Source organism: Plasmopara halstedii (assembly GCF_900000015.1).
Source record: "Plasmopara halstedii genome assembly, contig: Scaffold_1561, whole genome shotgun sequence".
NCBI classification, from domain to species: Eukaryota; Oomycota; class Peronosporomycetes; order Peronosporales; family Peronosporaceae; genus Plasmopara; species Plasmopara halstedii.
This window is the reverse complement of record NW_020188473.1, coordinates 369,543-396,703: the sequence shown is the minus strand read 5'-3', so window position 1 is coordinate 396,703 and position 27,161 is coordinate 369,543. Positions and strand designations below refer to the sequence as shown.

Sequence of the window (27,161 nt, the reverse complement as noted above, 5' to 3'; positions counted from 1 at the left end):
AGTCAATCTTCATAGCAAGATTTCCAAAAGACAGCGCTCTACTTGGGCAAGTAGTTGCTCAAGGCACTTTCATAAATTCTGCTGGATTGAGGCACTGATTAATTTTCGACGGGTTTGGTCTTTCCATGATCCCCCCAAAGTTCATACATTCGAGCGAAACAGCGCAGAAAGGGTGTCTGGTGGCGTCAAAAGCAGACCTGCCTATATTTGAAGCGCACTCTAGCACCGCTTACAAGTGCTCAATGTGGTTTACACATTCGAATCTTTTGATCTGCATTGTAGCGAGAGAAATGACTGTATATCCTGAATAGTCGGTAGTACTCTTTAAATACTGCAGGTGGTGCAGCTGACCATGCTTTGGCGCAGTTTATTCTTTCGAGACGGTTGCACCGGTATATTGGTTGTACTGAGCTAGTTAAGCATGCACAATTCATCACTCGTCGTTGTCGTATTGACACAGAAGCTCGGTGCCAATCGGAGATATATATACTCTCTATAGACGAAGCTATTCAATAATTAGACTGAAAAGAATAATCTATTACGTTACACCGTAACAAAGACCATTGTCTCATGACGCAAAACTTGAATCCAGGAAATAAGTTAAAATCATGATACACTCTCTGATCCGGGGCAATACTCACGAGTGGTCTCTTCTCACCACGTCATTATCATCTAACAACGGATAGAAACAACTGTAGAATTTTTTTAAATAGATGTCCGACTATTCTCTCAGTGTTCAGCAAATTTTCTCAGAGCCGGAATCATCCATAACGGATGAGAACCTCATTCCCCACGAGACCAGCTATGCGATTTTGGTGGCTGCACAACATTGTGACGCTTGCATTCCTCAAAACATTCTTTTATTGCGATTAAAACCTCCACCGGAGAGATTTATCATTCCTAGGACTCTCTCGGTATTCTATTCTTTAATGTGTAATCGATATCGCTTTAAATTCATAACTCTTCACTGCTCAGCACAGCTGACGCATCACACGATGTCTATGGCCTAATTCTAGTGCTACATCCTGATAGTGGTGGTTGTGTGGATGTAATTAATATCAGACCCTGACTCTATTTTCTTGTTACTTACAGTCGCCCATATTCTGAAAAATCTACACCACAAATTGCTGCTAGTTGCCATCGACTCTGGCACAGGAGGCGCTAGCTAACAACTTGTAATGGGTCAAGTGCCATTACACATGTTGAGCGGACCACACACCACATACTTTTGTGTCTCACATCAACTGTACACCATGTAGAGTTGTATATCCCCTTTCAGTTCTATATTATCAGAACTAGAAGTAAAATAATAAATATAACTTCTCGCTTTCTTCTCTCCACGTAAGTCAACGGCCTGCTGGAAGCGAGCAACGCGTATCTGTCGACCTAAGCCTATCTCAGAAAGTGCGTGTGCACGGACGGGCAATTCCCGTTACACTATTGCTAATTACCGGTCCGCCCAACGTACTCTTTATGAGCTAAGACATAAAGTCACCCATTTCTGTCCTACCAAAGAGACCCTTGTGGACTGCGATACACGATTGTTTGGCTCTGTCGCGTTCTGAGACCGTGTCACACTTCCGCTCCAGCGTGTCGAGCTCTACATCAGACACTGAGCCACGTACTTGCTATACAACTCAGACAATCCTGCATCTTTACCAGACTGCACCGAAGCCATCGTAAGTTCGTGTCAACGCCAGCGATTATTTTGGTTCCCGTCAGAGGTAGGTTAATGACTCACCTAAGCTATTCCAAGAGAGGAATGCTTGGCACTTAGCTTTTTTACATTTTCAGTCGATCCATAGTTTTTGGATGTTGAATCATACTGGTAATGAGATCATACTTTCGACTTTGGGTTTGGGACGGAAAATGCATTTAACGCGGAAAGTTGCCAACATTTCCACGCACCTTGCTTTAGACTTGGCAGCGCTCTGGGACATTCATAGCGTTCCACAACACCAGAGCTCCCTCCTGGTAGCTCCGCTAAGCCAACGCCAAACTGAAATCTCCTTGCTGTACTCTTCACCGATATTGATTCAAGCTTAGGTACAATTTGACGTAGTATGTCAACAAAAAGTGTTTGTGTAGAATTATCTGCATCCCATGACTCCATCATTGGATGTTAATTCATAAGTTACGTAAAAATTGACCTTCGAACTTAGAAGGCAACAATTTGGTAAAAGTACGATGGCAATTGTAGCTGCGATGACATTGCAGACGACGTGGATCCTGGTATACGCAATGGACAACCGGCAAGAGAAATCCCAGAACAACATCGCGGGGTACGTGCGCAATGATGTATCAACTAATGCACCGGGCGTAGGTGGTGGTGTGCAAATGTCGTTGGATACGCTTGACGCCAAAGGCAACATAAACGTGAGAGTGTTGCACTCGACTTACGATGTTTCTGTAATCAGGTCTACAGGAGCACGAGGTCGGGAGAAAACAGGAACAAAAGTGGCTGTTATCCAGTGGCCTGAGATCATGCCAGAATCAAATTTCAGCAATGCGACGGACAACAAGATCAGTGGTTCTGCACCCACAAAAGCTGCTGATATAACAAGTGAAGAAATTAGTACAATTAAAATACCAACAGATCCTCAGGAACAACCGAACGATCCGAAAATCTTGGAGACGGCTACAACGAAGCCGTCCGAGCGCGCCTATGACTCCACAGCTACTTTGATGAATGACTCTGCTGTGACTCAAGCACCCGTCATATTGAACCAAGGCAGTTATTCTCTAATTCTTTTAATTTTAGCGGGCTTCTGTTGTATATTTCTACTTCTTTGGGGATGGAAAAGACGTTCTAGCTTATTTTATAGCTCAACTGCATCGGGAAATGCCAATACGAAGGGGTCCAAAGTGCAATACACTCATGTACCAAACGAGCAACCATTCAGCCACTGTCAATATGACGATGATGAGTTTTGCGACGACTTCACTGAGAACGATTTAGCGAACGATTGTGAAAGCTGGGACGACTGGGAAAATAGCTCCTCACAAGATCAAGTCTCCCAGATAAACCCTTTTGCTTCAGCACCCTCGATTTTGTCGCCAAGAATTATACCAAATGCGACTACTGGTCACAACTCTCAGCTTCTGCATTCCTCTCATCACCAATTTAATGATACTGCGACCTTAAACAGAGGTTTTCTTTTCTAAATTTCAATTTCGCCATCTCTACTGACTTGTTTATAATGACTCATAGATGCTGATCCGACAAGCCTTTGCGATGCGGTGATTGAAATAGAGAAGGAACGCGAAAGCTGCGAAGATCTGTTCAGTGTATGTTTTGTTATCATTTGCAGGAAATCTGTACTAATTTACTGCTCCAAATGCAGCAATTTGGCATGAAACCAGACTTTAAAAAGCATTCGGCAGCTTATACTACATAAGCTAATATTTTAGTGATATTTGCTTCCCAGCTTGATTACTAAGTGACCCCAATCTCTTCGTCAATACTGCATCCTGAAGCATAGCTATCGACTGCAGTATGATGAGCTAAATGTTGAGGATAATTGGGAGAAGTGGGTAAGAAATCTCGATCCGATCTAATTTACGTATAGTGCTATACCCTTTGTAACGAGGGCAACGAGACTGCTACTTTATATCTGGTTAGACTCTCAAGTAGGAGCTATACTAAGGTGGCTAATAAAAGCACGTACTTGCCTCAAGACTGATTCCGGCTGTCCATTATAATATCGTCACTGGTGTAAGAACCAAAAACGGGAGTACAATTCTCTTGCTGTTGGGAGGTTAAAATTTCGTTTGTTTCAGCCTTGCCAGCTTCCAGACTCAATCCTCGCAATCGAGTTACTTCGTATATGTCGAACTCTTTGCCATTTCGAAAACTTTTGCGACAGATGTAACCAGGAATCAGCTCTGGCGGGCCCTCCCACAACTTGCTCAAAATTCCGCGTCGCCATCCAACAATAATCAACAGCCCTAGCGTACAAGGCACAAGGTACAATGACGCTGGCTGTCCGTATCCCGTTGTAACAACGGCAATATTCGCGAAAATAAGCCCAACAACGTAACCCCACATCAGCAAGCAGAAAAGCCCACGACGGCAAGCTTGATCAAGATTAGTATTTCCAAGCTCTGCTCTGATTCTGTCCTGGTCCAAATTTCCTGTTGTTGTTGTTATCGAAGACCCGTTTAAGATACTTAGCGAACGTTCACGCAACGTGTTGCCGTCGAAATGATTCAAACGCCCGAAGAGCTGTTCCCGCGTGGCATAGTCGTAGCGCGCACAGAACACTAATAAAAGACCGGGCACCACGATGTCACCTAAGCTTAGAATTGTAAAACCAGATCGCCAATCGAGCACTTTGGGGACTCGCAGAAGAATGGGCATAACTTCAGAGCGACAATCGTGGTCCGAATTTGTCGGGTACCGCAGACAGTAGCCACTGGAAGAGCTTTGCGCATCACCCGTAGCTTCCTTAATTATGACACTCTCCTTAAATATATAGGGCGAAATGAAGACTATGAACAAATCGTACACGAAGAGTAGCAACAGTAGCACCGTTGCCACCTTAAGGTTTACCAGACGGGCAGTTCGGAGGAACACGAGACAAAAGCAGACACCCAGTACGTCTTGAAAAATCCACGAAAATGACTGAAATCGCGTCAAAAACCAAAAGAGCGCTATCAAGACTGACAAAAAGAGAGCAAGCAAATCTCCAATACTCCACATCGCCGGCACCAACAGGTCTCCCCAGTGCCATAAGACGTCGCACCACGGTAGCTTGCGCAAAAATCTACCCGGCAACCGTCGCATGAGCGGTTCCCAAATAGTTCGGAACGTAGCAAACACAGAGCCGATGCCAAAAAAAACCACTACGACGATCATCACGTTGACAAAAAAGAGCAACACCAAAAGTCCTGAGCCAAGGAACACAAATAGTGAAGCATACCAAAAATTAAGATCAAGTTGTTTGTATTTCGGGGCTCGTTCGTCATGTTCTTCGTATGCCACTTGAGCTTGGGCGATCGCGTCTGAAGAGGTGACATCAGCAGCTTGTAGTGCCGCCTTCAACTGTGCTTTGGTGCGTTCGTAAGCGGCTCCTTTGTATGAACCGATAAAAACTGTAGCGCAGGCCAGAATCAAGAGAATTACTTGGGCAGGGTCTACTACTGGTGGTTCGCGTTTGTAAACAGAAATTAATAACTGTCCGTCCTCATTGTCGCTTTCAGACGACAGCATTTCCTTAAGTGATTCACCACCAGCGATGGAAATTCGTACAACCACAATATCGCTAACCGATTTCTTGTTCGTTACGATATCTGAATAGCTAAATTCCATAGGGTCAGGTATATCCCAAGCGCAGCATACTTGCATGTCAGAACCACCGGACGGCACACACATGCGCGATGAACATTTGCTATTACTCGTGCAAGAGCGCACACCCGCATTGTCTTTCCATGCGGATGATTTAAAATCGATGGTATCGGAATTCCAAATTGCCTTACCAGAGCCGCGAGAGCAGCAAAATTCCATTTGTTTCTCGTCTTCGGTAGCGTCCACGGCGCTGGATCGGTTGTATAGCTGCTCAAGAGTGTCAGTGACAAGTAATATGGCTGCCCCTAGCTCCTGTGCAAAATATGCCTTTTCCGTGAAAGTGCATTGGCCGCGGTCCACGAGCAAAACGAAAGGTTCGTCTGGCAATCCAAGTAATTTTTGGCGATCGGTGCTCGACAAGTTGTAGTCCGATGATATGATGTCACCGCTAGTATTTAATAAATCTCGTTGTGATCTGCATCCATAGCTGTTGCTTAGACCGCTCGCATTATACACGAGAGGGTAGTATGCATGTTTTGCACCGTCTTTTAGCTTCTGGGCCTCAAGCGACTCACCCCAGCTTTCTTGTGCGGAACTTAACACATAAAATACAGCCTTTGAATTCTTGACATTGAGAACACCGGATAAAATCGAGTCTGCCGGATTTATAGCGGTACAGGACGTCAATAGCGCAGCTAGAAATAGCACATGTAAATGTAGCACCATTATGAAGAATAGTAAGCGGTACGATCACAGTGCGTGCGTGCGGTACGATCACAGTGCGTGCGTGCGGTACGGTCACGATTAGACAGCAAAAGCATAGACGAGTCTTTGTTTGCCAGATTTTATTTTATCTGCATGTTTTGAACAAACTTTTAGAGTTACGCTACTGATACTTCTATTAAATCTCAATGAGCTTTTATGGTGAAATCAACTCATATAGTGTCTACTGTATAATGTTATAAAGTGCAAGCTAAGAACACGGTAACGACGTGGTGGAAAGTACCAAAGTATTGGTACTACAAAGGCAGTAGAAATTATATGGTTTAGTTGAGTGTAGCTAAATAGACATTGTTCTATGTATCTAAAATCCAAAAGAAATACAATGAAGGAGTAAGTGACATGTAGCTCTCAGTTTCTTACTTCTTGGGTGGAGCGTACTAACCCAACCTTTGTGATTTTTCTCAAGTGAAAGGTGCAAGGCAATACATCGATAAAATACGATAAAATACGATGAAATACGATAAAATACGTATTATGTTACATTTGAGACCGAAGGTTATTAGATTATTCATCGTATGTCCATCAAATATTACAAAAGCTCTTCAAGGAGATATTCAAACTATAATGAATTATCCACAACTTTACTGCTACATTTCGCATGACCTCATCCTCATCGTGTTGTACATCCTTGTATTTTTGACTAGAAGAAAAATAGCGAGATTTAATCACCCGCAATCGGCACCATCCGAGAAATTACTTCTTGATCTGGGTATGAGTCAAATCTCAACAGCGTTGGAAAGATATGCTAAGAGCTCAAACTAAGGAGTAATGGACTTGATGATGTTGCTCACGATATAACAATGTCGACCATACAAGAAGTTTAGCAATGAGGCCAAAAAAACGGCAATAACAATGGTTAAGCTTTTAATTTTTTGAATGCGAAGTGACGTTTTGCGTGCAGCTGTTGATAATGATTCGACGCAAAATTAGACCAATTTTTGTTGACACAACTCATAAAAGATTTGAAAATCGTAAGTACCACAGAGAGAGCGTATCAAAAGCTATGACAAATAGTAAAGGATTCTTCAGAATTTTTATAGCTCGAGAGGTAATTGTGAATTCGTATATCAGCTTGCTTTGCAGATAAAGGATAGATACAAGAAAGTGACGTGGTCGTATTTCTGTTAGCATTTCGTTTAAGGTTGTTATGTTGCTGTCTCAAGAGAAATATATCGTGGGTCCGTTCGCTAACATACTCATGACGCTAAAGCACGTTAACTAAGGAACGCTTATTTCAAACAGACAAATCACGTATTATTTATGCACCCGGTGAAGAAAAATAAGGAGTAGACAAGAGCTAATATTTAGCACCTTTTGAGACTGGAGTATAAGCTTCTCGTCAAAATTGGTTTAAGCCTTGCTTTTGAGGCATGCAAATAATGTGGTATATTAGTCCTCTGAAACATGCACCTGATCGCAAAGCAAAGTGTGCCTAGTGGTTGCCAAGCGATCAGAAATACCGAAGTAATCCTTAGCACAATTCTCTAGCCTGCTGACACGCGGATTGACAATAAACATCCTTTGAGGGGTCCAGAATACACTTGCTTTTCACAGCCATACGTTTCTTACGCATACGTTTCTTACGCTACCTTCTCTTTCCTATCCTTGTGAATCCTAATGTAACATGTCCTGTGATGTAGAGCATGAAGTAAATCAAAGAAATGAGTAGTTACTAGTATGTTGACATAAAATTTTTGGTTTTAAAGTCGAAACAGGGTAGTATTAGGGGAGATACAAAGCAGAAGGGCGATCGTGATAAGAATCATGTTGTCTACGCGACTACAAACAAAGGTGTGCCCGCTTCGACGCTGCTATAATGACGATGGACTCAAGCGCTTGCCTTTAAAAGTGCTCATCAAATATGTATCCAACTAACCTACAATTGCGAGACACTTCAACCGTCAGATCTATGCTGTGCGTGTATTTATGAGCTGGTTAGACGCACTATTTATCTGCTGGACACCTCAATAAATTTTCGTATGTAGCTCTTGATTACTACTGATAAAGCACAGTTTAAGTGTGTGACGCCCAATTTCGTTCATTTCGTTTACCGACGGTAATTTAACTCACGCAATGCTGAGTTCTATGAGCAAGTGACACTCTAGACTCATAATCGGGGTTAAACGCCGGTACGACCCCGACTCCCAGTTCGTAGAGCTTAAATTTTACAGATGTGGCCTTGACTAGCTTCTGCAATACCTAGACGAAACCTTTCTGGCGCCTTCTTTTGATTTTGTGCGATTTCCAACACAGCATATTGAGTGATACAATATTCTTTCATGTGAAAGAAATTTAGCGTATTTATACAAATATTATTTCCGCACTCTGAGAAATTATAAAAATAAATCCAAAAATCATGCGGTGTAAGTATGATCCGCTTCTGTCGATGTTATTGCATTGTCATTAAATTGATTGCCATCCATACTCATTTATATAAATATATTACCAATAATTTACCTTGCCTGATAGGAAAAGTGCCTGAATTGCAGAATATGCTCTAAATCTAGTAGTTGCTCTACCCCTAAGCTGCGATAGATCTAACCAACCATTTGAGTTGCGCAATGTAAAACCCACTGACTTAAGGTCGAAATCAGGCGCACCTTTCAGAATTAATGCACTAAGTGTGAATGGCGGTCAGCTTTGACCGGTAAAAGACGTTCGTTCCCCCCAACTCACATTGTAGTGTCAGAACGCGATTCGCCAGCGCCTGGCGATTGTAGCATCTCGAGCAGATTTATGGCCAGCGTACTTCTCGATAGCTACAAGCAGTGGGCTGAAGGCATGGATGTCATGCTATTGGATTGGGCTGACCCAACCCTTCGCTATCGGCTATCGCCAATGCAGAATTACTTTCTTGCTGACTTTGGTACGGTCTTCGCACTTTGCGTCGCATACCTTACCTTTGTAGTAGTTGGCACGGTACGTTTATCTATCCTCCTCATTATTCGCTTGCAAGCAAAATATTTAAGGACTATCCTTATGCCTTTTCATGTTGGATACAGCTTGTCATGAAGTCGGACATACCTGCACTCAACACAGCCCCACTACAGTTCATTTACAATCCCGTGCAAGTCGTGCTGTGCTCGTACATGACTGTCGAGGCCATCTTGCAAGCCCGCCGCAACGTATGCACCCAGTATATTGAATCCATGATGTCCGGCCACTCACAAATGTAATTTTACTGTTGCAGGATTACTCGGCCACCCCATGCAATGCCTTTAATCATGAAAATCCCGTTATGGGTAACCTCATGTATATCTTCTACCTGTCAAAAGTACTCGATTTTTGCGACACTTTCTTCATTATCATGGGAAAGAAATGGAAGCAACTTTCAGTGCTCCACGTTTACCATCACGTCACTGTCTTTTTTGTGAGTCTTTGCTGATTATGCTCGGCTGATCCTCATTCAAGCTTAATTCTCATTTGCCTTTTTTGTTTTATGCCTTATCTAGTGCTACTGGGCCAACTTCCGCACGTGCTACGATGGTGATCTCTACATGACCATAGTACTTAACGGTGGCGTGCATGCAATCATGTATATGTACTATTTTGTGAGCTCGCACACTCGCGAAATCTGGTGGAAGCCTTACTTGACGACAGTACAGATGATCCAGTTTCTACTTATGAACGCACAAGGTTATCTCATGGTTTCGCGTTCCTGCCCTGGCATGCCTTACAAGATCTCAGTTATATACCTTATATACGTGCAATCGCTATTTTGGCTTTTTATGAATTTCTTCATCGTGAATTACTGCTTGAATTCGCGAAAGCACAAGTCCGTCGAGGCTGAAAAGAAAATGGTGTAATGGACCCGTCATTATGAAAGGAAGCAAGCGGCTGGACAACACAGTTTAGGTTTTTTCCGAGTAAAATAATGAGAGATGAATCATTAGCCTTCTCTAGCTTGGGCCAAGTGTTAATCTTGTGGTCTTTTTGCTGCATGAATTCAAATTTGATATTAGCACAGTATCCTTGACGTCATACTTGGGAATCTGGCTACCCTAGGTACGGTACCAATATATTTGTGGGTTAATATTGAGGCAATCTACACAGTCATGGTTTAACGAACACGAGCGCTTGCCCCAGAGAATAGCATGTGTCATGAATATGAATTTCACATTGCAGCGATAAACTTCTTTTGTATGTATAAAAGTAACGAATTATCGTATTTCAAAGATAATGGAACTGTATGTGATACGTCGAGCAATACAGAAAGTTTCAAGATAAGATATGGAGATTTGTGAATGTTTATTTAGTTCAAATGGAACAAACCCTATATTTATATAGAAGCAAACATAATTTATTTTCCGCTCCAATGTGATTAGAGGTTCCTCTGTGCAAAGTGCGCGACAATTCGTTGCACTCCGTAGCACTAGTAATCGAACCCACGACTCAGTCATGAGAGGACTAAGTTATCTGTGGGGATAAAACATGATTGTACTCGTAAGGAAGCTTATGTTTGTTGTTAGCCCCGGCGGGATAATCTGAACCTGGCTGCCAAAGGGCGGCACACGGTAATGGTTTACCTGAAGGCAGTCATCTGATATGAGACAGAGCGATTGGAAAAGCGCCAAAAATCCCCATTTGGACGCCGAGACGGCACCAACTGTGACTTCAATGTGTCCTTCTTTTTGAGGGACATGACACTGAAAATCTCTCCCTATGGAGAGATTTTCATGCATGACCATTAATTCGCATTGCACACACTGTCTTCAAGCTAGTGGTCTGTGCAAGATAATGGGCAATATCGTGCGGTACTTTTGTGAAAGAAACATTCGCAACAAAGGAGGATTTAAGGAGACATATATGATCTCAGCCATGTCGAGCGAGAAGTCAAATTCGGGCTGAACTGAAGCTCTATGAGCACTCCAGAGTTGATGAATACCAGCCATGCTGGGGATGTAGCGAGTGATAATTCAGCTGTTAAGCACCTTAGCGGTACTCACAAAGGTTTCTCTTTGAGACATTAAACATCTGCGCCTTGCGTGCCTCTTCACTCTCGGCTGAAATATAAGAAAGATCAAACTCATGCCCAAAGACGTTCAACGAGCTCCTCTTGGTAATCGTAGGCGCATAGCCGCCTAATACGAGCAAACTAGATTTTTTTGTACCTCATGAAGGTCATAGTCGATGGTACACAGCCTATAAATGGAAATGCTTTTCTAAGATATGTGATGCATACAGCCAGGGATTATTAGTTCTTCATACTCCTTAAAGGGCTATGTAAAACAGTTGAAATATATGTTTGATTTAAAATCTTCGTAATATTATGTATGGAGCGCGATTGTCTGAAAATGTGGACAGTATGCGGAGGTATTGAGAATGTCAATGCGTATAAAAGACTCCGTGCGTCTGGCGATAGTAAAACTACTTGTGTCTAGTCTGTATATGAAAATTGTGGGTCATGACAGCGTGAAACTTTGTCTAGCCTTAAACCTTGACTTGAGATACAATTTTGTTCTGAGTTTAGCGCGACAGGAACCCTACGAGCCGTGAATTCGCTGAAAAAGGTTTTGCGTGCTTCTGTCTCTGTGAGACAATGGCTTATTGGACTCAGCCTTGTCACGATGTAAAATTGCCGCTGATACAGTATTTAAATGTGACGGGCCAACCGCACGAAGCTGTGGAGCCTCTCGGTTTATTGGTGTGATAGACGATTCATCGATTTACGAGATGACTGGTTTAGTCCATGGTGCTCTTAGTCTCCCCCAAAAACTTCTAGCGGAAGACCCCACGGAACTATCACTAAAAGTTATGTAAAAGGCAATCTGTGAAAAAGCCCCTAAAGTGGTACGGTTGGTGAAAACTTTGAAGCTGAACCTGTCCTTTTCATTGATGTAATAGTTATTGAGGTGAATCACAGAGCACTGAGCGCAAGAAGTTGGACAGTTATCCCTAAGGATCCTACTAATATTTTCTAAATTTTTCTCAAGACATTATCAAGACGCGATGATGAAAGGCCTAATGCAGGTATTACTTTTAAATTAAGGAGTGCGTCAATTGACTTGGTGCTCGGAGCAACTTTCGCGTCAACACGGCAGAAATTCTGACCATGTATCGTGTGTGGCATTTTTGACGCCTTACCGTGCTAAGCACGTACGGATTTGTATGTAGCATAGAAAAACTCATCTGATCAACAGCAAGTGGTAATTTGCGCATACTTATGATATGCTTAATTTGCAGCGCGATCGCCGATTCCTCGAACAGATATGCCGAAGAAACCATGTCGACTGCAACGTTTTCAGCGAGTTTAACCTGGTTAGTGTATTTTTTTATTCTGTGGATGAAAAACAAATATATGTTGCTGACTGCATTGGACACTTCGATTGTAATGCTCAAAAAGTGGCCAGTTGTCTCACAAGAACCAACTAATGAAGCAGTCACATACACTATCTTGACGCGCAGCTGTACAAGGCCAGATCGGAGCCATATACAAACTCATATGCATTCGTCATAGTCTTGCAGAGTACAAGACGTTGGGAGTGAGTACCACATTGAATATTTTCGAGGAATGATTGAATATTTGGGTGGGATTAGTTGCAGACAAATGTGACGTTGGCGCCGACGAAATCTGAAACTAGATTGCTCTATTGAAAAGCAGATCCTTGGGAAGATTTTGCTAAGATACAGCTCACAGTAGCTTGACTGGTGCATTCATTCCTAATGGAGTTAAAGCTGTGTTTTAATCTGACCAATTACTAGCTAGCATGCGTAAAGTGTAAGACTGCCCACAAGGCACGACCACACACCAATAAGGAAATCATAATCTTTTGGGATGCGGAGAAAGGGTTGTCTCTACCGGCTGTAGCATATAAACTTATGCGTGCCTCGATCCCGGCTTTTCCTAATCTGAGTCGGTCATTCGTTGTCGTCTACATCACTTTAGCCTTTACCACAGTCTTGATATAGTCAAAGATGTCGGTAACCGTGAACGCGTCATCCAAGCTGAAAGTAGCAGCAATGAATGATGTAATTAACAACAAGCTGATGGAGTATACAATTGTCGACTTTAGTGTACACATTACTGACTCTAAGTCATCTGTGATTATACAAACCATGCATTTTGTGCTTGGCGACATCGATACCACATCCGTCTCGGATAATGACACGATGGGTTTCGTCTTTATCAAGTATATCCTTGACAAAAGGTATACGCTCGCCATGCTTCATCCTAAGGCTTGATGTATTACAGCACTGACCCATATGATACTTTGAGCGTAGTGATGCCTCATGATGAGGACCTCAAAAGCTGTACGAGGCACATGATACCCTGAAGAGCTAGCAGTCTATCAGTGTGGATTTATTTTGGGTCCACAAAATTTCCGGTCATACTGGTATTGTGATCTTCGTGGATCGCCTCAACAAGATGGTTCATCTATCTGTTGTCAGCGATATTTTGGCGGGTGTGGATCCTGCCGGTAGCCAGTCTATTTTATATAGATCCGCTCCTAAACTCAAAGTTTCTTCGAACGTAATTCAAGGTGTTAGGCTCCATATTGGAGATGTCATCCGCTGAGCATCTTTTTGCGGATGGTCAGACGTAAGGCGTTAGCCGCCAGGTGGGAGAAATATCTCAAAGCACTTTTATAGAGACAGCTATGCTGGAGGGAATTGCCTCCACACATTTTATCTGCGTCGAATAGTGCAGTGCATGCCTCTACAGGCTTAATTTCATGTAACATAATTAATTTGCTGAACCTCTGAATGCCATTGACACCGCTCGGAAGTGCCTTCGGGAGGAACTGCCAATCAAAATTGACTTGTTGATACAGCTACACAAACTTAGTGATTACATTTTGTTGAAATTGAGCGTCATATGCAGGGTGCGCAACGCTTTGGCTAGTAGCCAAGACATACCGATGCCTGAAATAGGCGGTGCGCACACAAATATGTTATAAGGTCTGACGAATGCAATCAACCTGCCTGCACATGCAGTGCCTACAATCGAGAAGACTTAGTAACGATCGCGATACATCGGACCTTTCACGATCGTAGCAAAAGACGAAGCCGGCATAAATGGTGAATGTGTTTACATCTCCTTCTAGTAAAGGTCAAAGTCTATAGCCATACCACGATCCCGCTAATACGAGGTAGCCGTGCATGACAAGATTCGTCGCAGACGAAGCAATATCTTTACCAGACCCTACTTTCTGCTTGAAGAAATGGAGGACCGGAGCAAGTAAGATTTACGGTAATTTCATGTTGTAGTTTCCCACAACGATGATTTAAAGCACAAGATTGTGTACGATGCGCATATATACCGGTCACTTTAGCCGTAGAAAAACCTACCAAGGTCTCAGTGTCGAATTTTGGTGGCCCCGCATAAACAAGTTGTTTGCACGATACTTGAACACATGCGATGTCTGTTGGCGTGTGGAGATCGCAAGGCACGCGCCAGTGCCAGTGAGAATCGCTTTGTTTCTACTGTTGAGCAGGGCTGCAGTAGCTCTTAGCTTAGAATGCGCCAATCTAAGGTCACCGACCTAACGTTCTTTACAAAACAGGTTTGAATGTAGCGGATCGCAATCCGCTATCTCCAAGAGTACCCTTAAACCTTATCCAAGGCAAATGAATTCAATGTTAATAATTTAATTTTATTTAATTGTTTTAGTGGCAGCAGATCGCTTTTATATAAAAGCTAGGATTCCTAATTGATATATTAATACCTAACTAATGTAGTAAACCTAATTAACATGTATTACTACTGGTTGTGGCTTCTTGCTACGATGTAGCCCCACCACTGTGTGGTTAAATCAACTTGTGTAATTCCCACCTTTGTACGGTCACACCATCCTGTGCGACCCGGCCATTTGTATAAGGGTACGTGTAACCCCGTTACACTCTCCCACTTACATTCAACGGTCGTCTTATAGGAGGCTCGCGTGTCTGCACCTTCTTAAAGAACAACATTTGGAATTCTCCACTTTATGAGCTCTGAGTCTACGACACACAAAACACCAAGCCTAACTGGTATTGAGGGCGGCCGCGGGCAAAGCCCTTTTTCTTCTGCACGGGGTGCATCTCCGGACAGTTTGTCCGCGGCTTCACGAAAAGCACATCCCAAGCCCCCGACAACCGAGCGCAACACACCGCACCCACCCAGGCAACGGATTGCCTCGTCGAGGAGTTGGAAGCTGTCGACTACGAGTCAAAAACACCTTTCACAGCCTGGGAAGACGAGGAGGTTGAGGTGCGCCAACGTCGCTACGTGATCCCAGCTCAAACTTTGTAGACAAAGTGTTCTCTCGACTTCCGGGGGAAGTGGAACTATAACCAGGCGCCTCGACGAGGCACAGGAGCAGCATTTGGAGGCTGTCCACAGAGCAGCTCTCATGCGCTCGTATCCACGTTCGGTCCTAGACCCTCGTGTGGAATACAGCTTCCGCTCGGCAGATCCCGCTACTGAAGTGAAAGACGCGATCACTCGATCGTTAGGCGTCTACGTAGTCGGGCCCCGACCACTACAGAAGCTGAGCTTGATCAGCGGAAGGCTCTCCGAGGTCGCATTTTAGTACTACAAGAAGATTTAATGGATCATACCACGCTCAACTTTGAGCTCAAAAAGGAAGCGCTCCTGTACCCGCAATGCGGACTATTTCTGTGGTGCTCGCCCCAGGCGAAACTGCTGCAGATGATGATGAGCTTTTTAAGCGACGGGTGCAGCGGCACCAGAAACTTTCCTCGGGGTTTACCCTACAGCAAAGCCACAAGGAAGCGGACGTGCGCTTTGAGCGCCGTCTCAGCTTTGATTTTGCAAAACGCAAGGCAATCGCCAGCTTCATGCACCTTCAGGTGCGCATAGAGCGGCACGTTATCCACTGGACAAAGACTGCGGAAATAGCAGCTCTTTGTTTGATTGTGTTAATAACATCAAGGCTTCGGGTAGAACACTGGACGACGCTGAGAGCGTGTTCCCACTTGACCTCGATGAGACTTAAAACCTATGTATCTGCAAGACGCTGGGTGTCGACCGTGACCCAGGGTGTATCTGTCGTAGACGATAGCACAGCTATACACCCTTGTACAAGGGTATGACGGATGAGAAAGACGGCAACGTCACCCTTGAGGCTATTTCTGTGGTGGGTGCTCGTCGTGAGCTGGACGAGATGTCCTTCGAGGTGTTAAGTGGTGCCTTAAAGGCAGACAATTTAGCCGAGGTGGTTATCATCAGACCGAACGAGAAGATGAACTCGAAGTCGCTTCTTGATAAAACTGTCTTGGAAGGCACTAAGGGTGTGCTGAACGCTTGTAGTGGATCATCAATCCTGAAAAATCCGCATTATTTTTGGAAAAGGAGTTCCAAGATGTCGTCTCCAATGACCCGCCGTCGGTCCTACCTCCGGACCGAGGTATGCGTCATTAGATTGACCTGGATCCGAAAATCAAATACTGCGTAACACGCCAATGTCCCCTGCCCATAACGTCATTGACGCCCTTATCGCGCGAAGCACGACGCAGGAATGGTGCGTGAGAGCAAGCCTCCCCATTCGACATCCACGTTTTGTGTCCGGAAGCCGGATGGCAAATGGCGTATCGTTCACGCTTACAATACGCTAAGCGCAACCCCCGTTCGGCACAGGCGCCGCTTATAAGAAAGGATGTTATCTATAATGATGTGGTTGAATGTACGAAGTACTGCGCAAACGACTTGGTCATTTCGTATGGCCAACTGCTCATGAGAGCTAGTTATATTGACAGCGGTGAATATTCCGAGCGGCATGCTCTGGGTGTGGCTGGAGATTCCCCAATGGCTGTCAAATCCACCAGCAACATCTAATCGTCTTGTGACGCAGTTGTTCAGGCCCCATCGGGCGTATGCACAGACATACTTCAACGACATCTTCGTCCGAAGTCGTGCGGGGCACGGGACGACAGATGGGGAAAACCTCATCGTTTAGTTTAGCCCGGTGCTCGAGGCATGCGCACGAATAAGCTGGATGCTTATGCCAATAAGCGCATTTTCGGCGCGTGATTCCTCTCTAGGGTGCTGAGAACAGAGATGGAGTCACATTGTTCATTTGAAAGCGGTGCTCGAGTGCATGCGCACGAATAAGCTGTATGCTAATAACAATAAGTGCATCTTACGCGCGTAATAAATTTCCCTTTTGGGGTGCTTCATTGGCAAGCGTTGTTTTCGAGCGGATCCCGCTAAGGTCAAGGCCATTATAAACTGGCCAATTCCAAAGAATCAAAAGGACTTGCGCAAGTGGCTTAACCTCCCCAATTAGTTATACAAGAATAGCGCAATTTCTGCGGAAATGGCACGGCCATTATCGAATCTTCTTAAGAAGGATGCGAGTGGTGTTGAGACACCAAGAATCGGGAGACTTTTGACAGGGTCAAAGACAGCCTTCTTTATGCACCAATACTTTCTTTGCCAGACCCCGATCGGCTTTTAGTGTCGTCTGTGACGCTTCTGACTTTGCCATTGTCTGTGCATTGCTGCAAGCACACGTCGAGAGGCGAGATCGGGTGATCTCGTTCGAATCTCGCCAGCTTAAGGCTGCAAAGAAGAATTACCCAGTCCACATCAAGGAATTTCTTGCGACAAAGTATGTATTTATTAAGTTCAGGGTACACCTGCTTGGATCGAAGCTGTTTGAGATCCTGACAGATTATGCGTCATAATGTACTGCAACTCAGCGACTCAGCTCACGCAGAGGATGGCCAAGTTGCTCTCATTCCTTGCAGAATTTAATTTCGAGGTGAAGTATAAGCCGGGAAAGCAGGATGCTTTGGTTGATGTGTTGTCACGCAAACCGGATTATGAGCTTGCTAATGTCACGACGGTGACGTCGTCGTTGACAAATTCGATTCGCGCCGCATACGCGGGCGATAGTATGTGTGTAGCTCTGCTACAGGCTCTCGTGAGCTAGGAGTTTGGAAACTCGGACAAGATATTGTCGTCGCGTTTGCGCGCACTGTTACACCGATATTCGTTGAATAACGGGTTGCTGTGTTATAGCACCGATTCGACAGATACGCCACGAATTGTTGTTCTTTACGATGAGAAATTAAATTATTGTATCCTCTATGAGGCCCACGACACTCTACTCAGTTGTCATCTCGGTCGTGAGAAGACGTACAGCTCGGTGGGTTGCCACTATTGGCGGCCCAGCACGTATGTGAGACGTGTATGAGGGTATAATTCTTTCCGAATACTGCGAGGTCGCTGGTCAGTTTACCAGTATCTTCAGGGTGTTGGCAGTCCATGAGTATGAACTTTGTGCTTGGCCTACCGAAGGACTCGGCGATCAAAACGGGTTTGGTGGTCTTTGTGGACTCTTTGACCGAGATGGCTCATCTTGTGGCAGTGCTGGACACCATCGATAGTATTATACTCGAGTATGTACCCGTTGCCAACGGTGCAACCAGTAATCAACAGTAGTGAGAAGTGATGAAAGAAATATCTTTTGCCAAAATTAGCTCATTCATTGGCAAATACATATCACGTCATCGCAAAATCAGATGCACACGGATTCTTGATGCGAGGATACGCGAGATTGAAGTTCTTTAAAAACTCCAAGTTTTTAGCATTACGTAAGACCATCGTATCAATGATAAATTCGCGTATCGACACTGCAAGACAAGTTACAGCCTGGAGCATTTGTTGATATTCGCTCAGAAAGAAGTGGGCAATGAGTCGGAGCTAATTATACGGGTATCGCTTCAAATTTAAGTGAGAGACTCCAAACCAAGCGATCTTTGAAAATCATCGAACAGCACACGTCGCCAAGCGACTAAAAAAAACTACTTTATAAGTCGTATCTTTTATTCCAAAGGATGTCCACCGTGTACTGCTCGTAGCCTATGGCGGTATCGTAAGCGTTTATGGCACTACTCGTAATGGGTGCATGATTTCACATTTCTAGAAAAAAAATTCCGCGGCGAATTTTTCTTAAAAATGGGTTCCCTATTTGACAAAAAATGGTTTATTTTGCCGATACGCTGAAGAACAAAGTCAGTTAGCACTACTTCGGTGCTGCTCAGACTGACGCAGAGATAAGTCTCGAGCAACGGAGGTGCTCAAGGTCTCAAAATCGGAAATTTAAACAGGAAAAGTCGAAACCAATATTCATCATGAGTCATTTAATAGATTGCATATTTTGACGATTCGCATGCGAAGCGCCTCCACTCTACAATTTACTGGCTTTCCTTGGAGGTAAGACAATGACGTTGACAACATGATTTTCTCAATGTGGTTTGGCTTGTTTACATCATTGTCAACGTTGACTTTTTTGGTCAGTGATACGGAGTGAACGTGATGCATGAAGTTTGAAAATCTCATGAAAATCAATATGGAAGGGACAATTCGACGGAAGCCTGCGCTTGTGATTAACTTTGGCAGCATGTCAAAATCCACAAGTGTTTTCATATGCAACCTCATGCAGGAGCGGCTTCTAACACTGCATCAGTCCCGTGCATTAAGAGAAGGCTGGTAGCATTATCGTTGGCAATTGTGCGTATATGAGTGACAACAAATGGCTGAAAGATGAGTGGCTTCTTTACATAAATCAATCATTGTTAAAACTTGGTGCATGGTCTACCTCCAGTTAAGCTCATAGGATCTGCACGTACGTGCCCAATAGATTTAAACGTGGCTCTTCAGCGAAGAAGGCTCGTTTAGATATTCACGGCATCTTTTGTACTCTGAATTTGCACAATTTTAGCGAGCGATTTTTGCTGTGCGATCTATACGTTTATGGCCGTACAAAGTTGTCTATTCACTATTTTGGTCTTGGCTGCATTTCACAAACGTAAATTGTTTGCTTGATCGTTTGCTGTGTGTGCCTTGTACGGCTTTTGAAATGCTCATCCATGGCGTCTATCATTCAAATCAGATCATCTGTCATTATATCCACGCAACGAAGATGTTACTACAATTTAAAATCGCATGCGAGTACCCGAAATGTTCAATAAAGTCTCCCATATTCAAAGTATCGAGATGGTGACTGGGCAAGGTATAGACAAGTAACAAATTTATTTGGAGCCAATACGCAGATGCAGATCTAACCCTCAACATGATGGCTAAACAGCCAAAATCGTTTCGAACGCATTGACTAGAGCCCCCACTCAGCTGAATTTAGCTAACGTATGGAACTACTGCAACTTTTTCTTGTTATCGAGAGACTTGCGTGGCTTGGAGCAGTATGACTTGACAAAGAAGTTCATGAAAAGCCAAAAGAGCGATTGAATGTAGATGAGGTAAATGACCGGTACTTTGTGAGGGAAGTTCTCGCATGAACGAGACACCATTAAATATCCCTGTACGTTCATCGTAATGAATTGAATCAATTGCATGGCGGTGAGGTATTTCTTCCACCAAATATCACGTGTGTGGGCGCTGACAAAGTAGTACATATACATGATGGTGTGGATAAAACCGTTTAGGATAATCGTGGCATAGATGTCGCCGTCATAAGCCACCCGAAAATTCATAAAGTAGAGCTGTTCACAGTTGATCAAAAGCAATCACGATAACGATGATCGTAATGTGAGTATCGAAACTCTTTAAAGTGAATCCATAGCATGCGTACCGCAAATATGGTCAGGTGATGGTATACATGCAGAAAAGAGAGCTGCTTCCATTTTTTGCCGAGAACGATGAAGATGGTGTCGAAGAAATCTAAGATCTTCGAAAGGTAGAACATGTAAAGCACATTACCCATGACGGGTTTTTCTGCGTTGTACGCGTTGCACGGCGCCGTAGAGTAACCCTAAAAATTGGCGAAAAAATAGATTTTAACTTGAAGACTCTCCTGACAAAATGGAAATTACTGCTCAGAAGGGTAATTCAGACAAACGTACATTTCGATATGCTAGGATTGCGGCTTCCATACACATGTAAGAGCACAACACGACCTGTAGCGGGTTGTAAATGAATTGCAACGGACTGGTCTTGATCGGCGGAATACCAGCCTTCATAGCCAACTGAACAATGCATAATAATTTTGGGGATGGATGTCAGATACTACAATTTAAAAACGTCCATGTGACTTGATCTTCATACCGTGCCGATCACGACGAAGGAGACATAGACGACGCATATGGCAAATGCTGTTGCAAAGTCAGCGCCGGGCAAGTCCTGCATGGGTGAGAGCTTGTACTGGCCGGATGGATCGACCCAGTCAAGAAAAAGCGTTTCCTGAGCGTCTGCCCATCGCTTATAACTTGCCCAAATTGTAATCGACATCACAGCTGCGCTTAATGGGTCGAATTCCTTTATGACAAGAGATAACACTAGCCACACGATTCATATCTTTTCCATACTCAAACTTATTGGCTAGAATCCTATTTTCAGAACTATAAAAGTCAGAAAACAACTAAAATAATTGATAAAAAGGTACGACCAGAAAAACGACACAAGTAGTTGGGGGAGTTGGGGGGCGTGACCCCCAATGCTACTAAGAACAGACTTCCCATCAATGAAACAAATTTAGAAGCATGGGCAAACAGGACGACCAAAACGATAGCAGCCCACGTTGTAGCATGTAACACGCAATTTGTTGTCCATTAAAAGCAAATACCGCGAATTGCAGCCATCGCAATCTACTTTGCAAGTACGTAGCGCAACGTTTGACGACCATTGCAAAACTCAAACTCAAAATCGCGCTGCTACAAAACCCGAGCTCCTCAAAGCGCATATAGATAGTCCGTGGTGGTGCATAGTTCGTATTTACATCAAAAGAGAGTAGCAAAGAAGATTTAAGATTAGTCCACGAAAGACGATTACATTGTTTTCTAAAATTCTGGACAATGATGTTCTGCCGAAAACGAGCAGCTGTCATTATACATAGAGGAAGAACTGCAAATCTTCGCCCATTCTTCACTTTTGCACTCGACTTCCAATATTATTCCTTGTATTTGCCTGCTAGGCTGCCACTTTGTTGAATAGCTTGTATACTTACACTTCACTTTCGATTCAATTGTTCTTACTATTGGTACTTATAACCATGACGAAAAAGGAGCGGTCCTTGAGAAAAATAGACAGCTTTATCGTAAAACGCATGTTTTATGTGTATGGCATTAATCAACACTCTGGAAATAGCAGAGGTAACTAGACGCCTAATTATGGTAGAGGATAGAAATCAGCATCTGTGCTTTTGTACACACGGACTCTTGGAGTCAAGGCTTTGTTGATGCAAAGTGCACAAGCACCCCGACTCCCACGATGAAACTAGTAGATAATCCCACGACGGAGCCGTTAAAGGAGTGGGATGAAACATGGAATGTTTGTGTACCTATCCTCAATAAGCTTACATATATTGTTTTTTCGAATGGATCAGGGCATTGTTGGAGGGGTTACCCGCTATGAATTGCGCTAATCCAGACAAAGTAGAACGGGGTTGCAGTTACCCTTATAAAAAAGGGCGGATGGTGCGACCGTACATAGGTGTGGATTACGTTGAAAGCGGTGTGGCTTCACCGTAACAAGAAGCCACTACGTAGCAGGATTGCCAGAAGTGGTGCATATCACTATATCAATTAGGCTTACTATATTAGGTATTACTATATTACTTAGGAAATCCAAGGTTTTCGATATTGGTGGCTCTGTCGCAACTAAAACAATCAATCAATGAACAGTATTGTTCCTTTGCCCTGGTCAAGGTTTGAAGTACGAGGGTAGCGGATCGCAATTCGCTACCCTCGTACTCATCGAGGTAAGTTCGGTAACCTACGGCAACCCGCTGCACTTGGTAGCACTAGTAGTCAATCGACGCCTGAGTCATTTCGACTGATCCCACAAAGGAAGTAGATAATGAGATGGAAATTAGCGACTATATCACACGATTTTTATAACGTAAACGTTTGATTGTTGCAGTAAGCCGGGACGTTCGGAGATCAATGCAAGTGGGGCGTTTGTACGCGAATCTGTGTGAACACCTTTAAGTTCTGATTCAACGAAGACGAATAAGAGCGACTCAGTACCACAGTTTTGGAGGCAAGAGCCAGTGAAGATCGAGGGTGCAGATTGGTGTGTACAACATGAAGCAGTAATTCGTACTGGGCATCTCGCCCTTCCGAAATCGCCGGAAGAAACACAAGACAATTGCCTGTAGAAAGGTCGAGCACGTAAGCTAGAAAAGATGGTCTATCTTGGCGCAATGAAATGGTACGGCTGAGTCAGCTATCATATGACATTAGCATCGGGCGATCGGTGAAGTTCCATGGGTAAATGACGAAAAAGCCTATTCAATAGTAGAAGGGGATTTGAATCTCCTCTTTTAACACAATAGAAGCGATAGTAAAGCTTAAAGACTTACCTCTCAGATATTTTCGAAGTATTGCAAGGCGGTAGGAGTAAGAAATTGGTATGGTAAGTATCGGCCGAGAAGCTGAGCGTATTATCCATCATTGATAAACACGTTATTAAGAGCGTCCAAAGTGCACTGAGGACAGAAAGTGGGATGGCGATTCTAAAGAATCTGACGTATCTTTACAGTTTTTGTTAATAGAATATCATGATGTGGTGACTGTAGATTTTACGTGGGTGTTGCCCTCAGATCAAAATTTGCGTCATGCGATTGACCCGACTTTTAGAGCCAAATATTGCGTTACAAGTCAGTAGCCTTTTTAAAAAAAGCTATGTTATTGTCGCCTGTGAGAAACACAGCAAATTGGTAAAAATAGTAAACATTCCACTTGGAGGAGACTTGCCGGATCAATAGGCTAATGACAAGTGGCAAACATGCAAAAGTTAAGTCCCTTTGCGTGTAAACTCTGCCTTCAAGGAATGACGTGCTGCAGAACAGCTTATCGACTGCATCCCGTTGAGTACTCTTGAATAATTCGGTGGAAATATTAATGACTAATGTTAACTGCTCTATTTCCTCTCACTGCAGAATTTATTGAACAGGATGCCGGGGGAGATGCTGAATAAAATACACCAGCGACATTCAATCATCGGATGAGGAGGCCACTGCGGTCGCACGTACCTACTTTTTTCGTTAATTTCGTTCATAGTTGTAAGAAACACGACAAAGAGGTGTTATGCATCGGCAATAATATATGCGGGTCGTTCTCAGGTCCATACAGTTAAACAAGCTGTTGATTTCATCACCAAGTAAAACAAAGTAATTGATGAGATGCCATTCATCGGTACTCATGTCTGCGAGCAAAATTCGCGAAGATTAAGTCATTGTGGATTGGCTCGTGCAACTGTTCCAGATAAATTTAACGAAGTGGCCCAACCTCCCCGGATAATTGCACAAGAAAACAGATTGAGTGGCAATTACACAGACATGGCAAGGCGGCCCCCATCCAGTTTCAGAACAAATGCATGTCAAAATTGTGGTGCTGGAGTACACAGAAGTGACAGCCTTTGAGACTATAAGAGTCGCATCATATGTGTGTTTTGATTATTGCTTTTCTAAATCTAATCCGACGGTTCCGTATGGTGCGAACCCAAATTGACCATTTCTTGCCGTCTAAAACGTTTCAGCCTTTCCTCTATAAGTCATGCCTTACTCCATTTAAATGCCAATGTACCTAAGAGAATGGTCCAATCGGTTGATCTAGATAAATACGGAAGAAAGAGACCTCACCGATCAAGACAAGGAACTACAGACGATAAAGTATAATCCTGTCAATTTTTTGGTACATCTATGTCATTTGTTATCTATATAGATCTTGCATGATGTGCATAGCGACGACGTAACCACATCTCTTGTAGTAAATGGCAACATTGCTATGCCATGTATACCTCAATCCGGATCGGCCAGATTTGGTGACGCATGCGCTTTTTGCGTGGTCATGATTATGGGCTGTCTCATATGAAAGTGGTTACGTCACGCCTCAATAACACCTAATGTACGATGTACCGGTCGAATGCTACATGCATTGAATTTGTTGAAGGGTTTGAGATGCATAGTGATATTAACTCTGAATGTCGTCTTATTATGACGTTTAAATACACAATTGCACCTTTAGAAATTTCTAAAGTTTTACTTTATAAAAGCAGTGACCGACGTGGCACCAGTGTGGTGATACTTTATACGAGATACTGGGTAATATGGCCCTGAATGAGGCTAATGATGCACCCTTGGAAGACCACATTATACATCGGCATTTGAATACGTATGATTAAGTAAGCGCTATGTGCTGGCGGCCCGACATGTATAAGTGCATAATCACCTATGAGTACACGCGCAAAACGTGTCAACACGTTAAACGATCGCCACATGCCTTCCGAGGTAGGCTTGACGTCGCATATTGATCTATTTATATCATGAACACAAGATGTCTCATCTAGCTATCGTCACCAACAAAGTTGCTGGTGAGGGCCCAACCAACTTAATCTTTAACAAAAAACTTGAACATGATTTGCGGCTAACCAGTCCCTTGTATTGTGACCTGCGCCTTGAAGTTATAAAAGTTTGTCAATAGTTGATGAAAGGTTCCACTGGATATAGCTTTCGTAAATCATCCCCATTCAAATGTTAAATGCGTGATGATGGATATTTTCTGAAGCACATGCGTAGGACGATCGCGAGACTAGAGCGCAGTGCCCTCTCTTTTAGGATTCGTTGAATTCGTAGTATTCTGCTTTACAGGATTATAATCTATGAAAAGTTTATATAACCCCATATCTCCTTGACACCTCCAAGAATTGGGTCTAATCTTGATGGGGCCGGAGCCGTTGATATCGACCCAATACTGATATCAACACGAATAAAATTGTATTAAATTGACAACTTCCTCTCGGCAAAGTCAATATCCCTGTGATGAGAGTGCGACACCAACACCAAATGCCAGAATGTACAAAATCATTAGAGACAGATAAATCAAGCATAAATTTGTCGATATTTTGGGATTATGGGTTAAAATGAAGCACTGTTAATCAGCCTACATATAGACGCTCACAGTCGTAAATCGAAGTTACATCCTTGCTTACACGGAACGTTTGTAGATGTGCGTGCAATACCAGCGACGATTATTATTCGTTGAATAAAGGCTTCTGTCAAAACAGACTTGCTAAACAGAGTACATACGTCAGCAGTTAAGCTTTAAACTGCGAGTTCGAAATAATTAGATCGTCCAGAAAATACTTGAGTAAGACAACAATAGCCAAACCAAAGTTGTTAGGGCATCATGGTAAATCTTCAAATACAGCAACGGCAAAAACAATTTGCTAAACGACTAATACACGTCAGTAGCGGGACTGAATTTCAATAGGCAAACGCAGTCAAGCGTAATAAAGTAACGCAGTAACGCATTTGAATTTCATATTATATGAAAACTTTTCAATCCTTAACTACCCCCGCTCTCACGAGCTATCTAGATGTGAAGACATGTTTTAGAGACGATCTAGCGCCTCGTACACTATACAGCTCAATACCTTTTGTTTGTGAGAGGAAATCTGAATTTGAGGCCCCTGGAAGCTGTAAAAGTCAGTCTTTTTGTTTGCAGATCCGAAAACATAACCATGTGAGCATCGGTCGCACTCCAAGCTTAGACTAATTTGACATATTACCATTAAAAAGTTCGCGCGAGTAGTCAATTCTTCCTGCTTTAGATGATAGGTCTGGGTAGCCCAGTTTCTCGTGTCGCAGTGGTAGGGTGCTATCAGGGTGTCTGGAAGTGTCTGGTGAACCTGGATGGTATACATTACCTCAACGCGCATGTAAGCCCAAGGTCCCACGTTTATAACATTAGTCTGTCAGCTTTGTCACTAAGACTTAGCGCACTCTTTCTCCTTTTTCGCGCCTCGAGAATTGAGACCAGATGTGCAGCACAAAGCGCTTCTGACTACCAATAATGCTTGGTCTCAATCAAGGTTGAGACTAGGTCTAGAGCAAAGCGACAAACTCAAGAAGATAGGAATGGTGTCTTGATGCAGGAAGTGAAGGCAACAATCGTTCACCTCGACGTCAATGTTGTGCTTTATTCTGCGCATAGTCAGGCGTTAAATGACAATAATGACACGTCTGCTTTATTGATTCTTTTTGCAGTATATATTCCCCATATAAATAGGACGATGCTAATTTTTGTTACTGTAAAAATCAAATTTATATTTGATATCATATAAAGCAATTATTCTGTCTACCTGAAGACAAAAAAGATAGTTCCTAAAAGTTTTTAAGTTTTTAAG

At 43.3% G+C, this 27,161-nt stretch overlaps 5 protein-coding genes across 5 annotated transcripts; 2 read left to right on the top strand and 3 right to left on the bottom strand.

Moving 5' to 3' along the window:
* Positions 1–2,187: 2,187 nt before the first annotated feature.
* PHALS_01492 (uncharacterized protein) lies at positions 2,188–3,398 on the top strand (the record flags this gene model as incomplete). The annotated part of the gene is made up of 4 exons (XM_024715894.1): positions 2,188–2,282; positions 2,418–3,151; positions 3,212–3,288; positions 3,345–3,398. 4 exons carry the CDS (start codon positions 2,188–2,190, stop codon positions 3,396–3,398), a joined length of 960 nt encoding a protein of 319 aa, XP_024581546.1.
* A 275-nt stretch (positions 3,399–3,673) lies between these two features.
* On the bottom strand, positions 3,674–6,013 carry PHALS_01491 (signal peptide peptidase-like protein; the record flags this gene model as incomplete). Its single annotated transcript, XM_024715893.1, has 1 exon — positions 3,674–6,013. One exon carries the CDS (start codon positions 6,011–6,013, stop codon positions 3,674–3,676), a length of 2,340 nt encoding a protein of 779 aa, XP_024581545.1.
* A 2,793-nt stretch (positions 6,014–8,806) lies between these two features.
* On the top strand, positions 8,807–9,876 carry PHALS_01490 (elongation of very long chain fatty acids; the record flags this gene model as incomplete). Its single annotated transcript, XM_024715892.1, has 4 exons — positions 8,807–8,989; positions 9,073–9,195; positions 9,261–9,440; positions 9,523–9,876. 4 exons carry the CDS (start codon positions 8,807–8,809, stop codon positions 9,874–9,876), a joined length of 840 nt encoding a protein of 279 aa, XP_024581544.1.
* Positions 9,877–20,170: 10,294 nt separating this feature from the next.
* On the bottom strand, positions 20,171–21,263 carry PHALS_01489 (elongation of very long chain fatty acids; the record flags this gene model as incomplete). Its single annotated transcript, XM_024715889.1, has 4 exons — positions 20,171–20,518; positions 20,608–20,787; positions 20,879–21,001; positions 21,081–21,263. 4 exons carry the CDS (start codon positions 21,261–21,263, stop codon positions 20,171–20,173), a joined length of 834 nt encoding a protein of 277 aa, XP_024581543.1.
* Positions 21,264–26,366: 5,103 nt separating this feature from the next.
* Positions 26,367–26,693, bottom strand: PHALS_01488 (uncharacterized protein; the record flags this gene model as incomplete). Its single annotated transcript, XM_024715888.1, has 1 exon — positions 26,367–26,693. The coding sequence occupies one exon, from the start codon at positions 26,691–26,693 to the stop codon at positions 26,367–26,369; it is 327 nt and encodes a 108-aa protein (XP_024581542.1).
* Between the last annotated feature and the right edge of the window lie 468 nt (positions 26,694–27,161).